Raw genomic sequence first — 25,519 nt, forward strand, 5'->3', positions numbered from 1 at the left:
ATTCAGAATTTATAAAGAATGCAATAAGAAATGTAAGGGTGCAATTTGGATAGCTAAGATAGAACATGAAAGACACATAGCGGAGGAGAGCAAAAAAAATCCCAAGAAATTCTTTAAGTATGTAAACAGTAAAAAAGGGAGGACAGACCATATTGGCCCCATAATGAATGAGGAAGGACATTTGGTTACAAAGGATGGGAGAGGTATTGAATTTATTCTTCTCCTCAGTCTTCACGAGTGAATCGGGGGGCTTCAGTAACCAAAACTGCAGTGTTTATCCTCATGACACAACACAGGAAGCACCTACATGGTTAACAGAGGACGGAATTAAAATTAGACTTGAGAAACTTAACATTAATAAATCACAGGGACCAGATGGCTTGCATCCGAGGGTACTTAGGGAACTCAGTCAGGTGATTGCCAGACCGTTGTTCCTAATTTTTACAGACAGTCTATTGACTGGAATGGTACCAGCTGATTGGAGAAAAGCCAATGTAGCACCAATATTTAAAAAGGGCCCAAAAAACATCCCTGGGAATTACAGACCAGTTAGCCTAACATCAATAGTATGTAAACTCTTGGAGGGGATGATAAGGGACTATATACAAGATTTTAGTAATAAGAATGATATCATTAGCAGTAATCAGCATGGATTCATGAAGAATCGTTCTTGCCAAACCAATCTATTAACCTTCTATGAGGAGGTGAGTTGCCATCTAGATAAAGGAAGGCCCATAGACGTGGTGTATCTGGATTTTGCAAAAGCATTTGACACAGTTCCCCATAAACGTTTACTGTACAAAATAAGGTGCGTTGGCATGGACCATAGGGTGAGTACATGGATTGAAAACTGGCTACAAGGGCGTGTTCAGAGGGTGGTGATAAATGGGGAGTACTCAGAATGGTCAGGGGTGGGTAGTGGGGTCCCCCAGGGTTCTGTGCTGGGACCAATCCTATTTAATTTGTTCATAAATGACCTGGAGGATGGGATAAACAGTTCCATCTCTGTATTTGCAGACGATACTAAGCTAAGCAGGGCAATAACTTCTCCGCAGGATGTGGAAATCTTGCAAAAAGACCTGAACAAATTAATGGGGTGGGCGACTACATGGCAAATGAGGTTCAATGTAGAAAAATGTAAAATAATGCATTTGGGTGTCAAAAATATGAATGCAATCTATACACTGGGGGGAGAACCTCTGGGGGAATCTAGGATGGAAAAGGACTTGGGGGTCCTAGTGGATGATAGGCTCAGCAACGGCATGCAATGCCAAGCTGCTGCTAATAAAGCAAACAGAATATTGGCATGCATTAAAAGGGGGATCAACTGCAGAGATAAAACGATAATTCTCCCGCTCTACAAGACTCTGGTCCGCCCGCACCTGGAGTATGCTGTCCAGTTCTGGGCACCAGTCCTCAGGAGGGACGTACTGGAAATGGAGCGAGTACAAAGAAGGGCAACAAAGCTAATAAAGGGTCTGGAGGATCTTAGTTATGAGGAAAGGTTGCGAGCACTGAACTTATTCTCTCTGGAGAAGAGACGCTTGAGAGGGGATATGATTTCAATTTACAAATACTGTACTGGTGACCCCACAATAGGGATAAAACTTTTTCGCAGAAGAGAGTTTAATAAGACTCGTGGCCACTCATTACAATTAGAAGAAAAGAGGTTTAACCTTAAACTACGTAGAGGGTTCTTTACTGTAAGAGCGGCAAGGATGTGGAATTCCCTTCCGCAGGCGGTGGTCTCAGCGGGGAGCATTGATAGCTTCAAGAAACTATTAGATAATCACCTGAATGACCGCAATATACAGGGATATGTAATGTAATACTGACACATAATCACACACATAGGTTGGACTTGATGGACTTGTGTCTTTTTTCAACCTCACCTACTATGTAACTATGTAACTATGAAAGGGGTCAGCATTATTTTGGCCAGGTCGGTTCCATGGGTGTTTGAGGCACAGCGGGCAGACGAGCAGGGTCGCTTTCTTCTCCTAAAGGGAAGGGTGTCTGATGTGCAGGTCACCTTCGCAAATGTCTACTTCCCTAATGTGAATCACCCTCAGTTTTTGCGCAAGCTCCTCTCTGAGCTCTTGGAGTTCTCTGAGGGGATGCTTATTTTTGGCGGAGACCTTAATTTTGCCATGGATCCGACCTTAGACGTCTCACGTGGAGCCTCACACATGTCCTACTCTCGTCTGAGGCGTCTCAAGGCGGACCTCCATACCCTACACCTAGTTAACCCGTGGCGGTTGCTCCACAACCAAGACAGAGACTATACATTTTACTCCCAGGTGCACCACACCTACTCACGGTTAGACTATCTGCTGTTGTCACATAAAGATCTTAACAAAGTGGTATCTACGTCCATAGATGTCATATCTTTCTCCGATCATGCACCAGTTCAACTGACTCTCCAGTTGGGGCCAATGACTAGGTCTCCCCCATCCTGGCAACTGAATGAAGCACTGCTTCAATCGGAGGAAACCCATTCAGAGATACTGCACGCACTGCGGGAGTACTTTTCTGTCAATGAGGGGTCAGTTCCCAACCCCCTTGTGGTCTGGGAAGCCCACAAGACGGTTGTGAGAGGTGCACTGATCAAAATAGGAGCCCGTCTCAAACGGGATAGACTGAAACGCACGGAGGAACTCCTAGCATCAATTCGCAAGCTAGAGAGTATACATAAAGCTAGTCTTGCCCGCGCAACCTTCCGGGATCTACAGAAGGCCCGTGAGGAACTTTGTACACTGTTATTTCATAAGACCAAACAGAAACTAGCATGGGCACGTCGTACTATGTTCGAGTTCTCAAACAAACCTGGGTCACTCCTGGCCAGAGCCCTGCAGGGCCCTCGCACGAAAACATATATCCCTCACATACAGTCATCCACGGGACAGAAGCTAAATACCTCTTCGGACATGGCAGAGGAGTTCCGTTCCTTCTATACAGGCCTCTATAATTTAGACAGACCGCAACCTATGGACTCCCCCTTGGAGGGCAGGCTTACCCCCCAAGCATACGTAGCTGCCTCAGGCATGCCATCACTACCAGAGGATGTAAGGGAGGAGTTGGAGGAATCCTTGACTGTTGAAGAACTGGGAGTGGCACTGGCCTCTTCGAAACCAAAAAAGGCCCCTGGCCCTGACGGTCTAGCCCCAGTGTACTACAAAACCTTTTTTGACATACTGTCGAAACCTTTGGTCTCTGCTCTCAACACCCTTACGGAGGGGAACTTATTCCCAATAGACACCCTAAGGGCCTATATCTCCCTCATACCGAAAGAGGGTAAAGATCCGTCACTCTGTGGGAGCTATCGCCCAATTGCACTCCTGAATTCGGACCCTAAACTTTTTGCCAAGATTTTAGCTAATAGGCTGCTCCCCCACATACCGAGTCTGATTCACAGAGACCAGGCAGGCTTTGTGCCGCTACGAGAACCAAGGGACAACACTATCCGAGTTATTAATCTGATACATGCGGCAAAGACCACCAAACGGGCTCTTCTCCTGCTGTCAACCGACGCGGAGAAGGCCTTTGATCGCGTCGACTGGTCCTTTATCCGGGCAACTTTGGAGCACATAGGCCTTCGTTCATCCATGTTGCAGTGGATACTCTCCTTGTATACTCACCCCACTGCATCGGTTAGGGTAAATGAGACGAGATCGGACTTTTTTGATATCCGAAATGGCACACGACAGGGTTGCCCCCTTTCCCCCCTGATCTCTATCTTGTCCCTAGAACCCCTTTTGTGCACGATAAGGGCGACCTCTGACATTGTAGGATCCTATAAGGTGGCCGCTTTTGCGGAGGACCTTATCTTCTTTTTAACAGAACCACTTACTTCTCTCCCCAACCTGCTACGATCCCTTCAAGAATATGGCACTCTCTCTTCATTCCAGATCAATCTAACCAAATCCTCCATCCTTAACATAACGGTAGAAACAGGAATTGTCCAACGTTTACGCTCGTCCTTTCCACTGAGATGGGCAACCAAGCTTATACGATACCTAGGAGTTGACATCACATCAGATCCTGCTGAACTGTACTCGGCTAATTTTGCCCCACTACTCTTACGTCTCAAAACTGACCTCTTACACTGGCACTCTTTGACGCTGACGTGGTTCGGCAGATGTAGTGCCCTTAAGATGACTTTACTGCCAAGGGTGTTATACCTGCTACAGGCGCTTCCCATCCGACTGCCTCCAGCGTTTTTCAAATGAATTGACTCCCTGTTCCGGGCCTTTGTCTGGTCCCACCGCAAACCACGAGTTAGACTCCAACTTCTTTATCTGGCGAAAAGTAGGGGTGGGCCTGCCGGACATTAAGGTTTATTACAGAGCAGTCCACCTAACTAGGTTGGTGGACTGGCACTGTCACGCGGAGGCGAAACACTGGGTCGCTATGGAGGAAGAAGATTCCGGGGGTTTGGCCAAGAGTTGGCCTTGGATTACTACACCATTGCCTAAGGACCTCGCAGAGCACCCCACCCTGGGCAACACCCTAACGGTGGTCAGAGATGCTTTCCGGCATTCATCGGTGTCCCCGCAGCCGTCCCCCATGGTTCCGATTCTAGGTAATCCGGAATTCCCACCTGGAGTTCAGAGTCCACAATTTAAGCGACTGGCAATGGGCACCAGACTTCGTTTACACGATTTCCTGGAGCCCAATGGCCAACTTTCCTTAGAAGCCGGAACGTTGGTGACGGACCCTCCCCTAGATTTTTGGAGCTGCTTACAGCTGCGGAATTTTTTACGCAGCTGTCTGAGGAAATCAGGCATTACCCGCAAACTAACTGAACTGGAGCTCATTTGCCATCGTGGGGAACCGATACGACACTGTCTCTCACTGATATAATCATCCCTAACCCAACCAGAGGAAGGGTACGTACCCCTGTTTCTCACTAAATGGGAGGCGGAACTTGGAACCCAATTCACTGATGTGCAGAGACAAAAAATTATTTACTTTGCTCAGAAATCCTCAATTGCTACTAGGGTTCAAGAAACTTGTTACAAAATCATGACACGTTGGTACAGGGTCCCCGCTGTTCTACATCGCTTCTTCCCTCAGGTACCCAACCTCTGTTGGCGTTGTGGTGCTGAGGAGGGGACGATGTTACACATCTTCTGGTCATGCTCCAAGCTTGCCCCATTTTGGCTCGGGGTTGCCCGCACAATCGGACACCTCACCGGTGTTTCCTTGGAGGGGAACCCTGCAGCCTGTCTGCTCCATCTATCAGAACGACCCATTAAGAAATATAAGACCTCTCTCACCATCCAACTTCTGAATGCCGCAAAGGCATGCATTCCCTTGTGTTGGAGATCGGAAAGACCTCCGGCGAAATCCTTGTGGTTTACTAAAGTAAACGAATTAAGGGATATGGAGGATCTTACTGCTACCCTACACAATAGGGATGAGACCTTTCGAGAGACCTGGAGACCCTGGCAGCATTTTATATACACGGAAGCCTATCTTCAGGAAATGGCACAATCTAGCTAACTTAGTGGACAAGCTCCATACCTCAGGCAGAGGACAACACACCTTAACATTTCATATTCCCATACTTTCTGTACTCTTCTTCTCTAATACCTCAACCTCTCAGCTTCTACTCCCCTCTCTGTCCCCTTCCCCTTTCCTTTCCTTGCCTTGCCTTCCCTTCCCCCTTTATCCCGGTTATATTTCTCTCCTACCCCCGGGGACACCAGTTTTTGTATAACGCATCCTCATTCATGGGTTTCTTTTTGTCCAGATACAAAGAAAATCTTAAAATCCACTACCTTCTCATTGGTCCCAAGTCTGGGCTTCATAGTTTGTTAGATCCCCACCTTTACCAATCACACGGAAAAAATATCTTATATCACTGAGTGATGCAATCTAACATTCAAGGAAGTCAGCATTAAATCAAACAATTAAGATCCCTGAGCACTTCCAAGGTCTCATACATTGGCAGTAGTGTTATTTTGGGGTACCATTCCCACAAACCTTGATTATGGTGCTAATTTAAGTAATTAGATCTATTGACCCTGTTGTTTTTGATACTACGGGTTGTAATCTTCTATTTGTATTTCTCGTGCTTGATTCTGACATTGTTTTATAAATGAATATGTAACTGGTTGTACCTACTCAGTGTGAAAATAAAGGAATTTAAAAAAAAAGAATTACAGGCTTACAATATAAAACGCCAAATTTCCATGCAAAATAATTGTACTGCTTTCAGCATCAAAAAATCTGACATAATCATACTGCCAGGGAGGTTAAGCAAGTGTTTTCATTTTCATTCTGCCTACTAATTCATGTGTATTGTATGTTACGATCAAGACATGCCTTTGGATAGCTGTCATAATTACCAGTGTGAATACATCAGCATGCATTTCAAGGCTTTCAATCCTAACTAATCCACTACGTGTCCAATGTCATTGTAGCACTATGTAGGGTTTATGCTTTTTATGCTGTTTATGCAGACTCTTCAATCAACAACTATCCTTCCCTTCCTTTATAGGTGCTAGGTGTAATCCTGGACTCTGACCTCTCTCTCTTCGGCATCTTCACCCCACCATTTTCAAAATGTGTCCCTTCTTAATTGGAACCACCAAGCTACTAAATCATTCACGCCTTTACTATGTCTACTACCTGCTCATTGGCTTACCTTTACACAGGCTATCATCTCTTTCATTCTATCACGAATGCTGCTGGCAGGCTCATCCACCTTACCACCTGCTCAGTGTCTGCCACCCCTATCAATCAATTCACTGGCTTCTGATCACCAATCTAATAAAATTTAAAATAAACAACTTACAAAAACTTTGCCCCCAGATACAGTATCTCACAAAAGTGAATACACCCCTCACATTTTTGTAAATATTTTATTATACCTTTTCATGTGACAACACTGAAGAAACACTTTGCTACAATGTAAAGTAGTGAGTGTACAGCTTGTTTAACAGTGTAAATTTGCTGTCCCCTCAAAATAACTCAACACATAATGTAACTCAACACATAATAACAGAATACACCCCTAATTGAAAATGTTCAAATTGGGCCCAAAGTGTCAATATTTTGTGTGGCTACCATTATTTTCCAGCACTGCCTTAACCCTCTTGGGCATGGAGTTCACCAGAGCTTCACAGGTTGCCCCTGGAGTCCTCTTCCACTCCGCCATGATGACATCATGGAGCTGGTGGATGTTAGAGACCTTGTGCTCCTCCACCTTCCATTTGAGGATGCCCTACAGATGCTCAATAGGGTTTAGGTCTGGAGACATCCTTGGCCAGTCCATCACCTTTACCTTCAGCTTCTTTAGCAAGCAGTGGTCGTCCTGGAGGTGTGTTTGGGGTCATTATTATGTTCGAATACTGCCCTGTGGCCCAGTCCCTGAAGGGAGGGGATAATGCTCTGCTTCAGTATGCCACAGTACATGTTAGGATTCATTGTTTCCTCAATGAAATGTAGCTCCCCAGTACCGGCAGCATTTATGCAGCCCCAGACCACCACCATGCTTGACTGTAGGCAAGACACACTTGTCTTTGTACTCCTCACCTGGTTGCAGCCACACACGCTTAACACCATCTGAACCAAATAAGTTTATCTTGGTTTCATCAGACCACAGGGCATGGTTCCAGTAATCCATGTGCTTAGTCTGCTTGTCTTCAGCAATCTGTTTGCAGGCTTTCTTGTGCATCATCTTTAGAAGAGGCTTACTTCTGGCATGACAGCCATGCAGACCAATTTGATGCAGTGTGTGGCGTATGGTCTGAGTACTGACAGGCTGGCCCCTTCAACCTTTGCTGCAATGCTGGCAGCACTCATACGTCTATTTCCCAAAGACAACCTCTGGATATGACGCTGAGCATGTGCACTGAACTTCTTTGGTCGACAATGGCGAGGCCTGTTCTGAGTGGAACCTGTCCTATTAAACCGCTGTATGGTCTTGGTCACCGTGCTGTAGTTCAGTTTCAGGGTCTTGGCAATCTTCTTATAGCCTAGGCCATCTTTATGTAGAGCAACAATTCTTTTTTTCAGATCCTCAGAGAGTTCTTTGCCATGAGGTGTCATGTTGAACTTCCAGTGACCAGTACGAGAGATTGATTGATTCACACCTGAGACCTTATAACACTAATGAGTCACATGACACCAAGGAGGGAAAATGGCTAATTGGGCCCAATTTGGACATTTTCACTTAGGGGTGTACTCACTTTTGTTGCCAGCAGTTTAGACATTAATGGCTGTGTGTTGAGTTATTTTCAGGGGACAGCAAATTTACACTGTTATACAAGCTGTACACTCACTACTTTACATTGTAGCAAAGTGTAATTTTTTTCAGTGTTGTCACATGAAAAGATATAATAATATATTTTCAAAAATGTGAGGGGTGTACAAACTTTTGTGAGATACTGTATATCAACAACCTTATCTCAAAACATCAATCAACGTGTTATTTTCACTCCTCATAAGACCTCCTGCTGTCTGGTGTTGCATGAAGGACTTCATCCAGAGTCTCTCCAATCCATTGGAACTACCTATCCCAACCTGTACAGCTATCTCCTACTCTTTCTGTTTGATCCTCAAAAACTCATCTATTCAAGTAAGACTTTTCTGCCTCTAGCTAACAACTGTTTTTTTCTTTCTTGAACAACTGATACCCACACAGTTACTACATTTTGTTTCACTTGGCTTTCTCTTTTAGGTTGTAGGCACTCCTGAGCAGGGCCCTCCTAATCCTATTGTCTTAAATTGCATTGCCACTGTACTGTTGACATCCTTTATTTTGTAGAACCCCTTACAAATCCTGTATAATAACACTAATAATAATGTTTCTTTGTTATATCATTTTTTAAATATGTAAATAAATAAAATTATTATAAAGTTATTATAAAAATTGTTATACACTTCCACCAACATACCTCCATCAATAGAATAATCTAGAAGAACGCCTTCTTTCCTGCATGTGGGCCTATGACAAGATGTAATGTTTTCACTTCCAATTCTTGCCCAGTATTGCACAAACCTAACAAAAATTAAGTGTACAGTTAATATACTTGCTATTTTTTTTCAATAACGTTTTTAATAAGGCTATTTTATGAAAAAAAAAAACAAAAAACAATGCACATATTGAACAGACCATATAAATATTTGTGGTTTTCTGTAATGCTCCCATGCACAGAATCACAATGTAGTGAGATAATGTAGTATAACCTACTTTGCTCCTCTCAGATCTAGGTCCTGGGTTATTGTTTGACGTACTGCGCCTGAGCCAAAGTAAAGGGCAGTATCCTCAGCTAGAATGCCACAGTCTATACATGTCTTCCCTCCTTCCATGGACAACCATGAATCAGGTTTTAGTTCATCATTGTCAAAGCGCTCTTTCAGGAAGGTCTACAAAACAGTGTATTCATTTTATTTGTTTATTACAGTAATTCTGTATTCAGTCACATATTACATTTAAACAGTTCATTAAAAGGTGCCATAATATTCACAGGAATATATTAATTTCTCTTTTTTATGTTCTCTATACACAATATTCAGTACAGGAATGCTATACAGGTCCAGACCTTGGGCAGCAGGCAATACACAGTGACCAGGTTCTTACCAGAGCTGATTTTACATGTTAAAGTAGCATTAAAACCTCAGTGTTTTCTAAACTAATATATATTCCCATCTGCCAAAGAAAAAAATCCCTAGTACATGTTCCTATATGTGCTTACATGTTGGGCCACATTTGCACAGCCGCTGGAAATCTTTCACAAGCACAATGGAGTGTATTTTTGTGCCCAGTAGTCACAGGAATAAGCTCCTTCTTGACAGTGTATGGCCCTCTATGGCACTGTGAACAAGGCCTTAGAAACTTCACAAGCACGGGTCCTGATCCCTAAGTGCAGCTTGCCCAAACTTCATGTTTCATATTGGCTTTGAGGAGGTGGGTGCAGGGGAGTAGTTTGCAACTTCAGGCTTCAGGACTAAGTGTTTGTGTTGATGTACATAGCTTCTTACCAGGAGCACACACACAGAAAGATGCACTGGCCCTGAGTGGCACAGCTGCATTACAGAAAAAAGCGGCATGTGTATTAGGCAATTTAGCATACCAGTGGATGGATTGACAAAGTATTATTAGTGCGCTGCATTAATATTATTAGTACTAAATAATATGATTTCACCATAATCAAGGATGTCAGAAAAATTAGGCACAGTGTGATGAGCACACACCTGCTTTCCAGGCTCCATTACTTTGGTCTAATAAGAGGGCCACTAATTCTTATTTGACAAATGTCTCCCTTTCCCTTGGAGTGAGGTATCTTGAGAAAAGGGCCCTTTTGTAGTAAGACTGCATTTACCACTTAACAGGGACCTTCAGCTTGTAGACATAAATATACGAAAACAATAAGGGCCTATTCACCCTTAAGCACTGCTTTTCAGTGTGTTAATAAACATAAATTGATGTAGCCCCCAGCTACATCACTAACCTAGTCTCAAATACCAATCAAATCGTCCTCTCCGTTCCTCCCAAAACCTCCTACTCTCTAGCTCCCTCGTCACCTCCTCCCATACAAGCAAAGAAAATATTTCCACCGCTCAGGCTGACACTGACCCAGGTGTAAGTAGAAGTTTCAGAGCAGAAGAGCTCCAGGTGCTGGCTGAATGCTAGGCAAAGCAGGCTTGAATGGAGGAGAAGATTCGGATGCCGCACACCGGATGTAGTCAAAAAATTTTCACTTTATTGAAAAAATGGGATCATCAAAATAACAAGACTGTCATGCAGAAAGTACAGATAAGCTGACGCGTTTCGCACTCAGGACTGAGTGCTTACTCATAGCTAACAAATATTAAAAAGACAAACTTTTATATAGCTCAATGGGGTATCACATGATTGCCCAATTAGATGGTCATTGAGTCTCAGCTGGAAGCCGATTTAATGAGGTCTTGGCATCTGCTGGCTATTTGGTGTGTTAACTGATTGAGAAATGTTTTCAAAACCGTGACATGTAAATAGATGACAAAGAAGGTGAAAAAAGATGTGTATATGCACATGTGTAGGCAAAAAAATATATATGTGTGTATATATATATGGTGAATCCTATCAATAAACGTGTATATAATAATGGATTGATAACAAGGTACATATAGGGCCCTATAATATTAGAAATAAACTGTGGGATTCTAAGACATAAAATCACGCTACAAGTCAGTCTACTGGGACCCTGCATATATCACTGCCATTTGACCAGATCAGGGCAACCCTTATCAGCGTGATTTTATGTCTTAGAATCCCACAGTTTATTTCTAATATTATAGGGCCCTATATGTACCTTGTTATCAACCGCGGGCATATCACGCATTATTTCAGGTCACATTGCTCTATATTTCACCTGTATTATTCTGGCTTATTATAGAGAGTTTCATCCACTTCACCGGCATATTACAGAGAGCTTCATCATATTTATATATTTTGTTCACATATAGTTTTATTACATTCATTCTTCACATTTACTTTGCACGTTGTCTGAATATTTTTATTAATATATTTTCTTTTTTTTAATGAGAAATATTTTTTACACAATTTTTCTTATCACCTTTTATATATACACGTTATAGAAGTATATTCATTATTATATACACGTTTATTGATAGGATTCACCATATATATATACACACATATATATTTTTTTGCCTACACATGTGCATATACACATCTTTTTTCACCTTCTTTGTCATCTATTTACATGTCACGGTTTTGAAAACATTTCTCAATCAGTTAACACACCAAATAGCCAGCAGATGCCAAGACCTCATTAAATCGGCTTCCAGCTGAGACTCAATGACCATCTAATTGGGCAATCATGTGATACCCCATTGAGCTATATAAAAGTTTGTCTTTTTAATATTTGTTAGCTATGAGTAAGCACTCAGTCCTGAGTGCGAAACGCGTCAGCTTATCTGTACTTTCTGCATGACAGTCTTGTTATTTTGATGATCCCATTTTTTCAATAAAGTGAAAATTTTTTGACTACATCCGGTGTGCGGCATCCGAATCTTCTCCTCCATTCAAGCCTGCTTCACCTCCTCCCATACTCGCTTTCAGGACTTCTCACAAGCCTCTCCCATCTTTTGGCATTCCCTACCCCAATCTGTCTGACTATTTTCAACTCTATCTACTTTTAGGCAATCCCTGAAAACTTTTCTCTTCAGAGAAGCCTATTATCCCCTCACCTAACAACTGTTCTTTTATTTTCTTCATCAGCTCATCCCCCACAGTTATTACCATTTGTATCACTTGCCCCTCCCTCCTAGATTGTAAGCTCTAACGAGCAGGGTCCTCTAATTCCTACTGTATTGAATTGTATTGCAACAGTACTGTCTGCCCCAATGTTGTAAAGCACTGTGCAAACTGCTGGCACTATATTAAGCCTGTATAATAATAAAAAAAATTGTGTGGCTTGTTAACATGCTTTGCATTAGGACAGCCCATCCATTTTCAATGGCCTACCAGTGCACAATACATAAGCCAAAAGCTGGCATGCACCATTTTTCTGAGGCAGCCCAATATAATACATTGTTGTGATATGATGCAATGTGGGTGCTTTGCCTGTTTATGTTTTTGTTTTCCAATTAACATGAAAGGCACCCTACCGTGGTACATGCGTTGTGGCAACACACATTTTATTGCACATTACTGCAACACATACAGTACATGTGAATAGATCCTCTATGTTACAGAGGTGTGCATTAATATTAGGTAAATACTGCATGCCAAAGCATAGTAAGGCAAACAAAAACACATGGTAGTGTGTATTAGTACAAACCTTTAATGGATGTGACAGGTAACAGTTTGGTCCAGTATATCCTGGATCACATATACACTGCTCTTTCAGGCAATCACCATGGCCATTACAGTTGTCCAGGCAGCCAGGTCCAATGTAGAAATTGTCAATTCCCCATTGAATATCTGAATATTTTTGGTAAAATCGAAACCTGACAGGGCTATAGAAAACAACTAGTTATACCTGGCAAATCACAAATCTCTGAAAATAAAATACTTATGGCTGGAAAAGATGAAGCTTTGAATCAAGGCTATAAACCTGGTTGTTAATGTGAAATCAATGGGTACTAGTAATCAAACAACATTTTCTTATCTTTGCTTTATAGAATTGTGTGACACCATTATTATTTCAACTAAAAATGAGTTACTTGTCAATTTTTTACTATGTTCTTTGTCAAAAAAGACTTTTTTTGATCCAGAAACAGTACTGATCCATACTGAACTGAACAAGCAGTCTTTTCACTTTCAATATTTTTTTTTTATTAGAAGGCTTTTACAGTTTACAAGTTACAGAGAGTCACATATTGATGTTTTCTACCATTGGTAAGTTTACAATGAGATAAGAATATTTGTAATAACTGGTATAGGGAGGGTGCATGATCTGCAATGCACTCACTGTAACTAAAGTAAAAGTAGAGAATGAAATAGAAGGAAGGAAAGGGTCAAGGAAAGGTAAGCGAGGAAGAATTCACTACCCAAGGACAAGCAAAAATGGGGAAAAAATGGCTCTGGAATTTCTGATATGTTCCTTCCAATTCCCATGTTTATACAGAAGTATAGCTATCAGTTAGACATAAAGTATGGGCATACTGGTTCCATGGGGACCACACACCTCTGTTAAAATGTTAGGTTTCAGTGATGTAAAAAAATGAGGGGCTCATACATTGAGATTTCGATTTAGATGGGAGCCAGTGCTGGGATGTTCACATGTAAAAATATGGTTCTGGGTTACCCACAAACGGGCTTCTTAGGCTAGATATTAAAGGAGTCATTTGAGTTAACTTGAATTATTTAAGGAAATTGGGAACACCTAGTCCTCTCTGGCGTTTATGTATGTGCATTGTGTGTTTAGTGATGCTGGGTTTCTTATAGGACCATATAAATGTCATATAGTATGGATGGTATGGTATGACTTGAGTGTAAAGGTTAGGATGGGAATAGGAAGGGTAAAAAACAGATAGAGGAGTTTTGGAAGAATAGTCATTTTGGTAGTATTACTTTTCCTTATCGAGGACAGTGTATATTTTGACCAAACAGATATTAGGTTTTGAAGGTTTCAGAAAGTTGGAATGTAATGTGCTGAGTATAAGGTTTGAACACTGGGTCAGATTTATCCCCAGGTATTCGATACAGAAGGTTGGCCATTTAAAGTTAAAGTTCTGTTTGAGTATAGTGACTACCCTATCAGGAAAAGATATATTGAGAACAGGCAATTTGTTTTTATTAACAGTCAGTTATTTTAGAAAATTTGCTAACAGAGAATAGGTTTGGAAGGGTAACCATTGGTTAAGTTATAGTCAAAAGTAAATCATTAGTGAAGAGGGCGAGGCTGATGGATGGCAGGGTCAGCTCTGAAGAGAAGGGCCAATAGTTCCAAGGCCAAACTAAATAGGATGGGGGATAGAGAGCAGTCCTTCTGGGTTCCCCTTGCAATGGAAAAAATGTTGGAATAATGGTTAAGATATCTTATTTTTGCAGTGGCTTGATTATACAATGCTTTTATCCAGGAGTGTGACTGAAACAAGCAATCTTTTCAAGAAATTAATATTTTAAGATTGAGCAATCACTTTAGCAGTTTAGGGACCCTCTGCTATTTTTAAATATGCAAAACAATTGATCTATGTAAACAAAGTGGTACATGAATGCCAGTTTAAGATCGGGTCTCAGTAATTCAAATGCATCAAACACAACCTGTCTGTTACCTTCTAGTACTTCAACCGTAATTTTGTCTGTGCAGATTAAAAAATGAAAGTTTTACTGTTTACTGTTGTGTAAAGCATACTGTTCTTATTTCACTGTGCTACATGAGATGCAATGTATTTATACATACTTACTTTCCAATCAGATTGTCTGAAAGAGGGTAGATTACTCGCTTCCATCCTTTAGTGGCAAAGAATACAGACGGCTGTGAAACACCCCCAGAACATTTAGGATCAGCAGGTAGACACTGTGGAACCACATAACTCCAGCTCACACCAAAGTCAGTGGAGTACTGCACATGCACATTGTTTTGCACATTCTTCTCAGAGTTCTTACACCCAACTGCTATCTATAACATGAAAGTCAAAAAGAAACAATAAATAAATACATAAAAGACAAATTGCAGGAACTCATAGCTACCGATCAGAATTTATTTTTTAGTAGACCAAACAGCCAAAGATAAATTACATTTTGCTCCCTGCACTGTTTGCTTGAGCAGGCTCTTTAAATTATACCACTATGACAAATGGAAACTAAACTTAATAAATAAGGTATGTTAGTTAAAATGGTGAGATGGATGGAATTCTGTTAAACTGTATCTCCGGGTAAAAATATATATTCAGTAGATCTCTGCAATAAATGCACATCTTCCCATATTTTGTTACTATAAAAATTCTTCAAATACAAAAACATACCTGCTGATCCTGCCAGAAATCCAAGAGCTCCTAATTTCTGTAGTGAGCTGACAGTTCTGCCTCTACTGGACAGAAATCCTAAACAGTGCTGTCAGCCCTGCATGAGTTCTCCTCTGCTGAACTACAGAACACCTTCCTCTTATGTTATAGAAATGAAGGTAGGAGGACGAATATAATACATATGTAATAAATAGGTCTGCATATTTACCTTAAACTGCATGATCGAGTTTTCTGCTGGAGTTAAGTCATGGGTCACTGTATATACTTCTCTTCCATCATGGCTTCCACAGATCATAACACCATCGGGTGATTCACAGAACCTCTCAATGCTGCAGTCATCATGGAAAAGCCAATGCTCATTCACTTCAAAACAGATACCATCATATGAAAATGTGGGCAAGATTTATTAGTGAAGTATGTATGTCAATGTAAATGTAAATGTTCATACATCAGTAAATTAACCTGAACCCGGCCCAAAAAGTGTCAGTGGAAACAATAGTACTAAAGCGCAGTTCGAAAGTAGTGGGGGTTTGTCTTAGTGCCTGGACCAACAGGGCTTAAGGAGTGGGGTTTAGTGGAGCTTAATCTTGACCTGGAGGGAAGTTGAGATCCTGTTTATAGCCTGCTTTTAACATCCAAAGGTCTCCAAAAGGACACAGTCGAAGTACCTGCACTTTAGCTCTGCAGTTACCTTAGGCACATTTTAGGCCAGGTCAGGTTTACTTTAAAGTGATGTTACCCCCAAAATTAAGATTCCATATATGTGTTTTCATACAGTTCTAGCCTTTTTTTTCTAGTGCTGTCAATAGCTATTAATTTTACCAGTTCCCCTTGATTCCTGTTTTAATCCAACCCCGCCAAGCATTGAAGCAGATTCATGCTGGCGTGGTTAGTTTGTGTACATAGGATTTCTGCTAGAAGTTACAGGACGTTGTGTCTCCCATGGTTAGTTTTGCAGCCTCTGCCCATGCACAGTCCTGCTGTGGTGATTGACAATGTCTCCAAGCAAAAATACTAGTATGGACACAGATATAGACACAGCATTGTCCACTGAGTTTGCATACACTTTAAATACATTTTAGCACTCATTATAGGCAAATTTTTCTCTTTTTTCTTTTTTTAATTTCAAAAGAGTTAGAACTTACATCAGGTTTTTATTGTGGTGTATAACCACTGCCGAACAAAAAAAAGAGGGGAATAGGTGTCAATGAATTAGGAAAACACAGGAGTACTTAAAACATGACAGAGGTTCTAAACCTTTCCTACAAATAGTACTTTGGAAGCAATTGAGCTTGAAGTACTACAACTGATTACCAAGAAATAATTGTACCAGGTACATATTAATGATTAGAGATCACAGTAAATGCCATCCACTATGATTTGGAAAACACAGGAGGTTATTATGGAAAACAGAATTAATGCAGCCTATCAAGCTGTTAAGCCAGAGTGATATTTATTTCAGATATGTTACCTGCAGTTTTGTCTTCAGAGAAGAAATCAAATTCTATTCTTCCAGTAGGGCCTGCATCAGCTGGAGTGCGTTCATGGTGTGGCAGTGGAGCGCTGCTGAATGTATCCAGCATCACTGTACTTTGATCCACAGAACCTGCTATCAACACGTTATCAATGGCCCAGTCATTCTGATCCAATCCATCATGCTTGGGCTGCCACCAGCGGAAACGGGTGCCAACAGTTTTAGCACTGAGTGGCAAGAGGATATTTATAAAGCTGTAAGTAAAAAGCAAACACAGTTAGTATTGCCGCTTAAGATTATTTTGCTATGGATAAGTCAATTTACTAAAGGAACAGAAAGTTTGGGGGAATTTACAAACATGGAATTTTTTTGGTAGCATTTTGATACAGTTGCTGACAGCCTAGGAGCTTTTTTACCTGTGAATCTCACTAGTGTACCAGTAAATTTAGAGCCCAAAATGGCAAATCGAAGGTACACTAGTGAAGAGGCCTACACATTTCTGAGCATGACAAATAGTGAAGAGGAAGTTACTCATCTGTCAGATTCAGGCTCAGAATATGATCCTGTAGATGACAGTGTCTCCATGACAGATAGCCCTGACGACCGATTTGTGGTCCCTGCCAAGGTCAGGCGTACCAGACCCAAATCTTCTTCTGCTGTTGAGGTGCAAGAACCGCAGGGTTCTTGTATGGAGCAGAGAAGTACTAGCGCCGCTATTCCTTCTGGTCAACTGGCAAGGGCCAGCGGCCTAATACACCCTGGTCATAGTCAAACCAGCACTGCAGTAACACATGGTGACGTGGCGAGTCCCATAAGTGCAGTTCAAGCTGGTGAGGTGGCAAGCACAAGTAGTGTTCCGCTGCCACCAAGAAGACAAAGACAGGCCCGTCGCGCCCATAGTGTCCTTCCTGCAGAATTCGCCAATCCGAATTGGGAGCCCACCACTTCGGCAGCACCCGTACTTCCCCCATTCACTGGCCAACCCGGAATTCAGGTGGAAACAGTTGATTTTACGTCACTTGATTTTTATTCGCTGTTTTTCACCGAAGATCTCTATAGATCTATTGTGGACCAAAGCAATTTGTATGCTGGTCAATACATCACCGCTAATCCCCAGTCCTCCCTTGCCAGAGATTGGAAACCAATTATGGTTTCCGAATTTAAGACCTTTCTGGGCCTATCCCTCGACATGGGCTTAACTAAAAAGAGTGAGTTGCGGGCATATTGGTCCACTGACCCAATTCACCATATGCCCGTGTTCTCTGCTTCCATGGCGAGGGCACGATACGAGCAGATCTTGCGGTTCATGCACTTCAACAACAATGAACTCTGTCGTCCTCATGGAGACCCTGGATATGATCGGCTCTACAAAATTCGGCCCCACGTAAACCACTTCAACCAACGTTTGGCAGCCTTGTTTACTCCCCATCAACTTGTCTGCGTTGATTTGTCCCTGATTAAGTTTTCTGGCCGCTTGTCTTTTAAACAGTAACTTCCCAGCAAGCATGCCAGATACAGGGTCAAGATGTATAAGCTCTGTGACAGGGCCACAGGCTATACATACAGTTTTATGGTTTACGAGGGAAGAGATAGTCACGTAGAGCCGGAGAACGGCCCTGACTACATAGGGAGAGCTGGCAAGATTGTGTGGGACTTGGTGTACCCTTATTCGGAAAGGGGTACCATTTGTATGTAGACAATTATTACATGAGCGTGCCACTTTTTAGTCACTTGTTTGTTCATCAAATTGGCACATGTGGCACAGTGCGACCTAATCACCGGGGCTTACCCCAGAGGCTTGTAGATTCCCATCTTAGGCTGGGGGAGAGTTCTTTCCTCCCTTCATGCAGACATGACGGTTCAAATTCCTACGGCGACTGGTGTTGTGGAGAAACCCCTCTGTGTCCACAAATACAACCTTAACATGGGAGGAGTGGACCTCAAAGACCAGTTGTTGGCGCCGTACCTAACTGCCCGCAAGGCCAGACACTGGTACAAGAAAGTGTCTGTATACTTGTTTCAATTGGCTTTGCTGAACGCTCATGTGCTATACAGAGCTTCAGGATGGACTGGATCCTTCCTTAAATTCCAGGAAGAGATTGTCAGAGCCCTTCTGTTTCCAGACGGTGCTCCACCTCACCTTCCCAAACCAAATGCAGTAAGCCGGCTGCATGAGAGGCATTTTCCGTATGTCCTCCCGAGTACCTCTACCCAACGAGCCCCCCAAAGAAAATTTTGTGTCTGTAGAAAGCGCGGATATAGGCGGGACACCTGTCCCTCCTGTCCTGACAATCCTGGTCTTTGCATTGGTGAATGTTTTGAATGCTACCATACACTAGTTGAGTATTAGCGTAGGGTACAGCACTGCATAGACTAGGACACACATTCACAGGGTTTCCCAAGATGCCATCGCATTTTGAGAGACCCGAACCTGTAACCGAACCGTTACAGTAACAAATAAAAGTGTAAAAAAAAAAAAGTAAAAAATAGAAAAAAAAACAAAAAAATATAAAATAAAAAAAAACAAAAATAGTTGTCGTTTCATTGTTCTCTCTCTCTCTATTCTCTCTCTGTTGTTCTGCTCTTTTTTACTGTATTCTATTCTGCAATGTTTTATTGTGTTTTATTGTTAACCATTTTTTGTTTTCAGGTACGCCATTCAGCTGCAGCGTGGATTTATTTATCTTGACATCTACAGCGTTTGCTCCCACGATACATAAAGCCGTGACTCCAGCACTGTCGGAGGTGATTTCACCACCACAGTTAAAAAAAAAGAGCATATATGCCAAAGCATGGGGGCAGCAGGGGTGGAGGAGCAATTTGCTCCTAACTTTTGGGGCGGATTCCCCCATGCTTCGGCATATATATATTATAGGCACAGGTTGCGTTAAAAAATGTTTTATTTTTTACTATTTTTTTTTGTATTTGCTTTGCAGGTATGGTAAGTCTTACTGTTATACTGTAATGTTACATTGTTTTATTGTTAACCATCATTTGCTTAGCAGGTACGCCATTCAGCTGCAGCGCAAATTTATTTATCTTAACAGCAACAGCGTTTGCTCCCACGATACATAAAGCCGTGACTCCAGCGCTGTCAGAGGTGATTTCACCACCACAGTTAAAAACAAAATGGTGCATGTATGCCCATCATTAGAAGTGGGTGGATGAAGGGAGGTATTCTAATGGTGGGCATACCCACAGATCAATCTCTTTTTTTTGTTCAGTCCACAGGCTGGATGAAAAAAAAGATTACAATATATGCCCAACAAGGACCAGCAACGTACTGGTATGTTGCTGGACTTTGAGTGGTTATACCAGAATGATGCCTGTGGGTTTAGGTATCATCTTGGTATCATTCTTTTCGGCCAGCGGTCGGCTTTCATGTAAAAGCAATCCTAGTGGCTAATTAGCCTCTAGACTGCTTTTACGAGCAGTGGGAGGGAATGTCCCCCCCCTCCTACCGTCTTCCATGGTTTTCTCTGGCTCTACTGTCCCAACAGGGAACCTGAGAATGCAGCCGGTGGTTCCGCCAGCTGACCATAGAGCTGATCAGAGACCAGAATGGCTCTAATCATCTCTATGGCCTAAGAAACCGGAAGCTACGAGCATTTCATGACTTAGATTTCGCTGGATATAAACAGCGCCATTGGGAAATTGGGAAAGCATTTTATCACACCGATCTTGGTGTGGTCAGATGCTTTGAGGGCAGAGGAGAGATCTAGGGTCTAATAGACCCCAATTTTTTCAAAAAAGAGTGCCTGTCACTGCCTATTGCTATCATAGGGGATATTTACATTCCCTGAGATAACAATAAAAATGATTAAAAAAAATGAAAGGAACAGTTTAAAAATAAAATTAAAAAATCTAAATAAATAATTAAAAAAAAAAAAAAAAAAAAAAAGCATCCCTGTCCCCCCCTGCTCTCACACAAAGGCGAATGCAAGCGTTGGTCTGGCATCATAAGTAAACAGCAATTGCACCATGCATGTGAGGTATCACTGCAAAGGTCAGATCGAGGGCAGTAATTTTAGCAGTAGACCTCCTCTGTAAATCTAAAGTGGTAACCTGTAAAGGCTTTTAAATTCTTTTAAAAATGTATGTAGTTTGTCGCCACTGCACGTTTGTGTGCAATTTTAAAGCATGTCGTGTTTGGTATCCATGTACTCGGCCTAAGATCATCTTTTTTATTTCATCAAACATTTGGGCAATGTAGTGTGTTTTAGTGCATTAAAATTAAAAAAGTGTGTTTTTTAAAAAAAATGCGTTTGAAAAATCGCTGCGCAAATACTGTGTGAAAAAAAAAATGAAACGCCTACCATTTTAATCTGTAGGGCCTTTGCTTTAAAAAAAATATATAATGTTTGGGGGTTCAAAGTATATTTCTTGCAAAAAAATTTATTTTTTTATGTAAACGAAAAGTGTCAGAAAGGGCTTTGTCTTCAAGTGGTTAGAAGAGTGGGTGATGTGTGACATAAGCTTCTAAATGTTGTGCATAAAATGCCAGGACAGTTCAAAACCCCCCAAATGACCCCATTTTGGAAAGTAGACACCCCAAGCTATTTGCTGATAGGCATGTCAAGTCCATGGAATATTTTATATTTTGACACAAGTTGCTGGAAAAAGACAATTTTTTTTTTTTTTGCATAAAAAATAAAAAATTTACACCCTTAGAAAGCCTGAAGACGGTGATTGGTTTTCGCAGCAGAATTTATTTTGGGGTGTAATTCCACATATGCCCATGGCATGTGTGATCAATATATCATTTAGTGACAACTTTGTGCAAAAAAAAAAAGTTTGTCATATTCCCGCAACTTGTGGCAAAATATAAAATATTCCATGGACTCAACATGCCTCTCAGCAAATAGCTTGGGGTGTCTACTTTCCAAAATGGGGTCGTTTGGGGGGGTTTTGTGCCATCTGGGCATTTCATGGCCTCCGAAACTGTGAGGTAGTGAGGAGTGAAATCAAAAATGTATGCCCTTAGAAATCCTGAAGGCGGTGCTTAGTTATAGGGCCCCATATATCATTTAGTGGCAACTTTTTGTAAACAATTTTTTTAAATTCAATCACTTGGGACAAAAAATAAAATATTCAATGGGCTCAACAAGCCTCTTAGCAATTTCCTTAGGGTGTCTACTTTCCAAAATGGGGTCATTTGGGGGGGGGGGGGGTTACTATCCTGCCATTTTAGCACCTCAAGAAATGAAATAGGCAATCATAAACTATAAGCTGCGTTAATTCCAGAAACTGTACCCTACTTTTGCGCAAACCAATAAATATATGCTTATTGACATTTTTTTTACCAAAGACATGTGGCTGAATACATTTTGGCTAAAATGTATGACTAAAATTAAGTTTATTGGATTTTTCTTATAACAAAAAGTAGAAAATATCATTTTTTTTTTTCAGTCTTTTTCTATTTATATCGCAAAAAATAAAAATCGCAGAGGCAATCAAATACCATCAAAAAAAAGCTCTATTTGTCTGAACAAAAGGACAGAAATTTTGTTTGGTTACAAGATTGTATGACTGCGCACCAGTTAAAGCAGCGCAGTGCCAAATTGTAAAAGGTCCTCCAGTCATTGAGCTGCCAAATGGTCTGGATTTGAAGTGGTTAAATAAAACAAATGCATTTTCTTATAGGCACATTAGACAAAATAATATAATTTCATGAATGTAAAACAATTCTGGCTGTTCCAAAAGGCACTGCAAAATACTATGTTTAGTCACCCACGTCCAGCCATGTACAATAGTGCAAGTATATCATGTATTTTTCTTTACTTTTCATTTCTGTGACCAGTGTTTGGAATATAAAACAGTTGAATCTATGCAGACAAAACAATATTTCATCAACAGGGTCAACAGTAACATACTACATTCATAAACAGAAGTGACTATTGCTTGATAAATGAACTTGTGCCTGAAATTACATTCCATGAGTAGGTTGATGCCAGGGGCATTACTGTGAGCCTGACAAATCACTACATTTGCTATCTCATTTCTCATTTATAATAATGTACTGATGTGGCAGATAAAGGCTGATCACATTATAGTTAATGGAAAATCACTTGTACCTTAGGGGTTAGTTACACATGTTTTTTAATCAATGCTTCAGTGTTTTTATTGTAAGTAAATGCCTGCAAGTTTCTCTGCAGCTGCCCAATGCAGGCCCCAGCTGATGGACACTTTACACATTCACACCAGGTTGGACGTTAAAGTGTATAAGGGACTAACAAATTTAAAGCTGCAGTTTATTAAACTGCAGGCTTCATTTTACTGAGGAGAACATGAGGCTATCACCACTGCAATTATTTTAGGCTGTCTCTGGTTTTGATAAATTGCAGATTGGTGTAAAATAGGCGTATAGGCTGTTTGTTTAGTGAATGCGGTGAAGCTCTGCTACTTTCCCTCATTTATTCATGTGCAAGAAAAATAACTGTTTTATGTTTACATTTCCTTGCACGAGAGTATTCTTAGCAAAGCAAATTTTCACCAAATTCACTAGGCTAAAGGAAATTGCCATTGCTTAGTGAAAATTCCTTTGCAAAGATAACAGTCTGTTTGCCTTTATTAAATCAACCCCTTTAAGTCATTGACCTGGAACAGATATCCAGCAAGATGGAATGGAGTGAAGTCAGAACTTCTAGTCTGCATAACTCTGAGTGAAACCAATGGTTGTGCAAATAACCGTCCTTTTCAAAAAGAGTTTAGCAATGGCAGCCTATATAGTTCTCTCAGTCCAAGCCTCCATTAGAGCAGATGTAAGACATTTGTATGAATAAAATATAAAAGACAAAGACTGAATAACTAAGGAGGGGTTGATGGTCATGTATGTAATTGTTGTTTTTGAATGACGGTAAAGTTATAAACTTATATGGAAGTCTGTAGTCTAGAAAAAAAAGTCTAAAAAAAAGCTACATCATGTTTATGGTGTATGTTAGTAAATGTGATTTTACTAAACTTCATAGGAACAGGTCCTTTGTCTTAAAGGCAGTATAACAATTTATTTCCATTATATGTAACAGGCATTTTCCTTCAAGGCCCAGAGTCATATCTTTAACTGATATCTAGCGATAATAAGTAAAACACATTTGGACTTTACCAATTATTGCTGAATCTGTTTCAATGTACATCCAAGGGTTTTCTTTAGTTTATCGGATAGACACAAGTTCCCTGGCATTTAAACCCAGTCAAATCACTAAAATATAATTACTAAATGTCATGCATAAAGCATGTGACTGTTATTAAAAATTCACCCTACTTACAGTATCTTAGTCACAATTTTGAAGACCTATGTTACACTTAAAACATTTTTATTTTCTATGGAGATACTCACCCTGGTTTACTGTACTGGTCATAGAAGATCTCCATGAGCAGATTCCAAGTGATGCCTCCATTCACTGAGTACTCTAGCAACACACCTTGATTACGACTATGAGGTGTTATCAGACAACCATACATGAAATAAAACTGAATAAATTCAGCACTGGTCAGATTCAAATCCACAGAGACCAAAAGGCGACTACAGCCCTGTTGACATAAAAGAAAAACTTAATTTAGGCAGTAAAAAAAGTCACAAAGCATGCAGAAACATAGGAGGCTGCCAGAGCTTATTCTTAAAAAAAAACGATTTGACTAGTTGTCATGCTGACCCTTAGAATTCAGTACTTTTTCTGACCCAGAACGATATGCAGACGAGAACTTCTTAGCCAGTGGATCTTTAAAACAACACCAACATCACATGATCTACCTACCACACAAAAGCACTCAATATACAGATAAGTATACAATAAAGATAAAAAGACTTATACTGACCCCGCTAAAGTGGAGAGCCATTCCTGATGCCACAGCACCACAGACACTGCTCAGCTTCCCACCATTTACAGTCAACCAATTCTGGCTTGCTGGAGCCCGGTTAAAAGTGTCCTTCAGTTGTGTTGGGAGAGATACCTCTGGCTCATCACAATAAATTCCTCCCCAGTAGTCATCACATCTAAAAACATGCCATACATTTAGAGAATACATGTACTAGTAACAACAGTTAGTCATTTATTCAACAATGAAAATCTAATTCATACACACAAACTGTAAATAAAGCAATGCTTTGCACATAAATTTGAAAGGGGTCTGCTTTGATTGGGTAGTGTACATACTGAGTTTATACAAACTGAGTTTGACTTTCACCTCCCACAGTCACATCCGATTATTAACTCCAACTCTCATCTTTGTCTCTCAGTCTGACACTTATTAGACGTGACGTCATCCCGTACAGCAGTGTCCGCTCGCAGCCTGATTGTGCTGCTGGAGCTGGCACGGCTAGTGTCGGGAGAGGCACTTGATCAATGTAAGTGCAATGTAATGCTTTTAACATTCTTATAAATAAATGGTTCTACGCTATGGAGCCCTTCTTTGCTTTCCACCAGACTCCTTTTGAGCTTTAAAGGGAACTAAGAATACCATAAGAGATCTTTTGCTTTGGAAGAGAGCTGGACCTGTGTAGAATTGTATTTTGAGTGAAATAAGACCGATATCGTCATTGCCTCTGATAAGTTATTAGAGTGGAAGGTGGAGGATTCACAGGGGTGTGTACACTTTGAATCAAGCTGAATTCCT

The 25,519-nt window shown here is 41.0% G+C and overlaps 1 protein-coding gene across 2 annotated transcripts in view; it reads right to left on the bottom strand.

Moving 5' to 3' along the window:
* RELN (reelin) overlaps positions 1 to 25,519 on the bottom strand; it is an 865,607-nt gene that overhangs the window by 55,835 nt on the left and 784,253 nt on the right. For both annotated transcript variants that reach the window (XM_073619618.1, XM_073619617.1), the window contains exons 48-55: positions 24,722 to 24,899; positions 24,243 to 24,436; positions 16,904 to 17,160; positions 15,641 to 15,795; positions 14,872 to 15,086; positions 12,801 to 12,978; positions 9,203 to 9,378; positions 8,907 to 9,010 (exon numbers count right to left, since the gene is read on the bottom strand). In XM_073619618.1, the coding sequence (XP_073475719.1) occupies positions 8,907 to 9,010; positions 9,203 to 9,378; positions 12,801 to 12,978; positions 14,872 to 15,086; positions 15,641 to 15,795; positions 16,904 to 17,160; positions 24,243 to 24,436; positions 24,722 to 24,899 (1,457 nt within the window). The remainder of the gene's footprint in view (positions 1 to 8,906; positions 9,011 to 9,202; positions 9,379 to 12,800; positions 12,979 to 14,871; positions 15,087 to 15,640; positions 15,796 to 16,903; positions 17,161 to 24,242; positions 24,437 to 24,721; positions 24,900 to 25,519) is intronic.

Source organism: Aquarana catesbeiana, linkage group LG03, assembly GCF_042186555.1.
Source record: "Aquarana catesbeiana isolate 2022-GZ linkage group LG03, ASM4218655v1, whole genome shotgun sequence".
Classification (NCBI taxonomy): domain Eukaryota; kingdom Metazoa; phylum Chordata; class Amphibia; order Anura; family Ranidae; genus Aquarana; species Aquarana catesbeiana.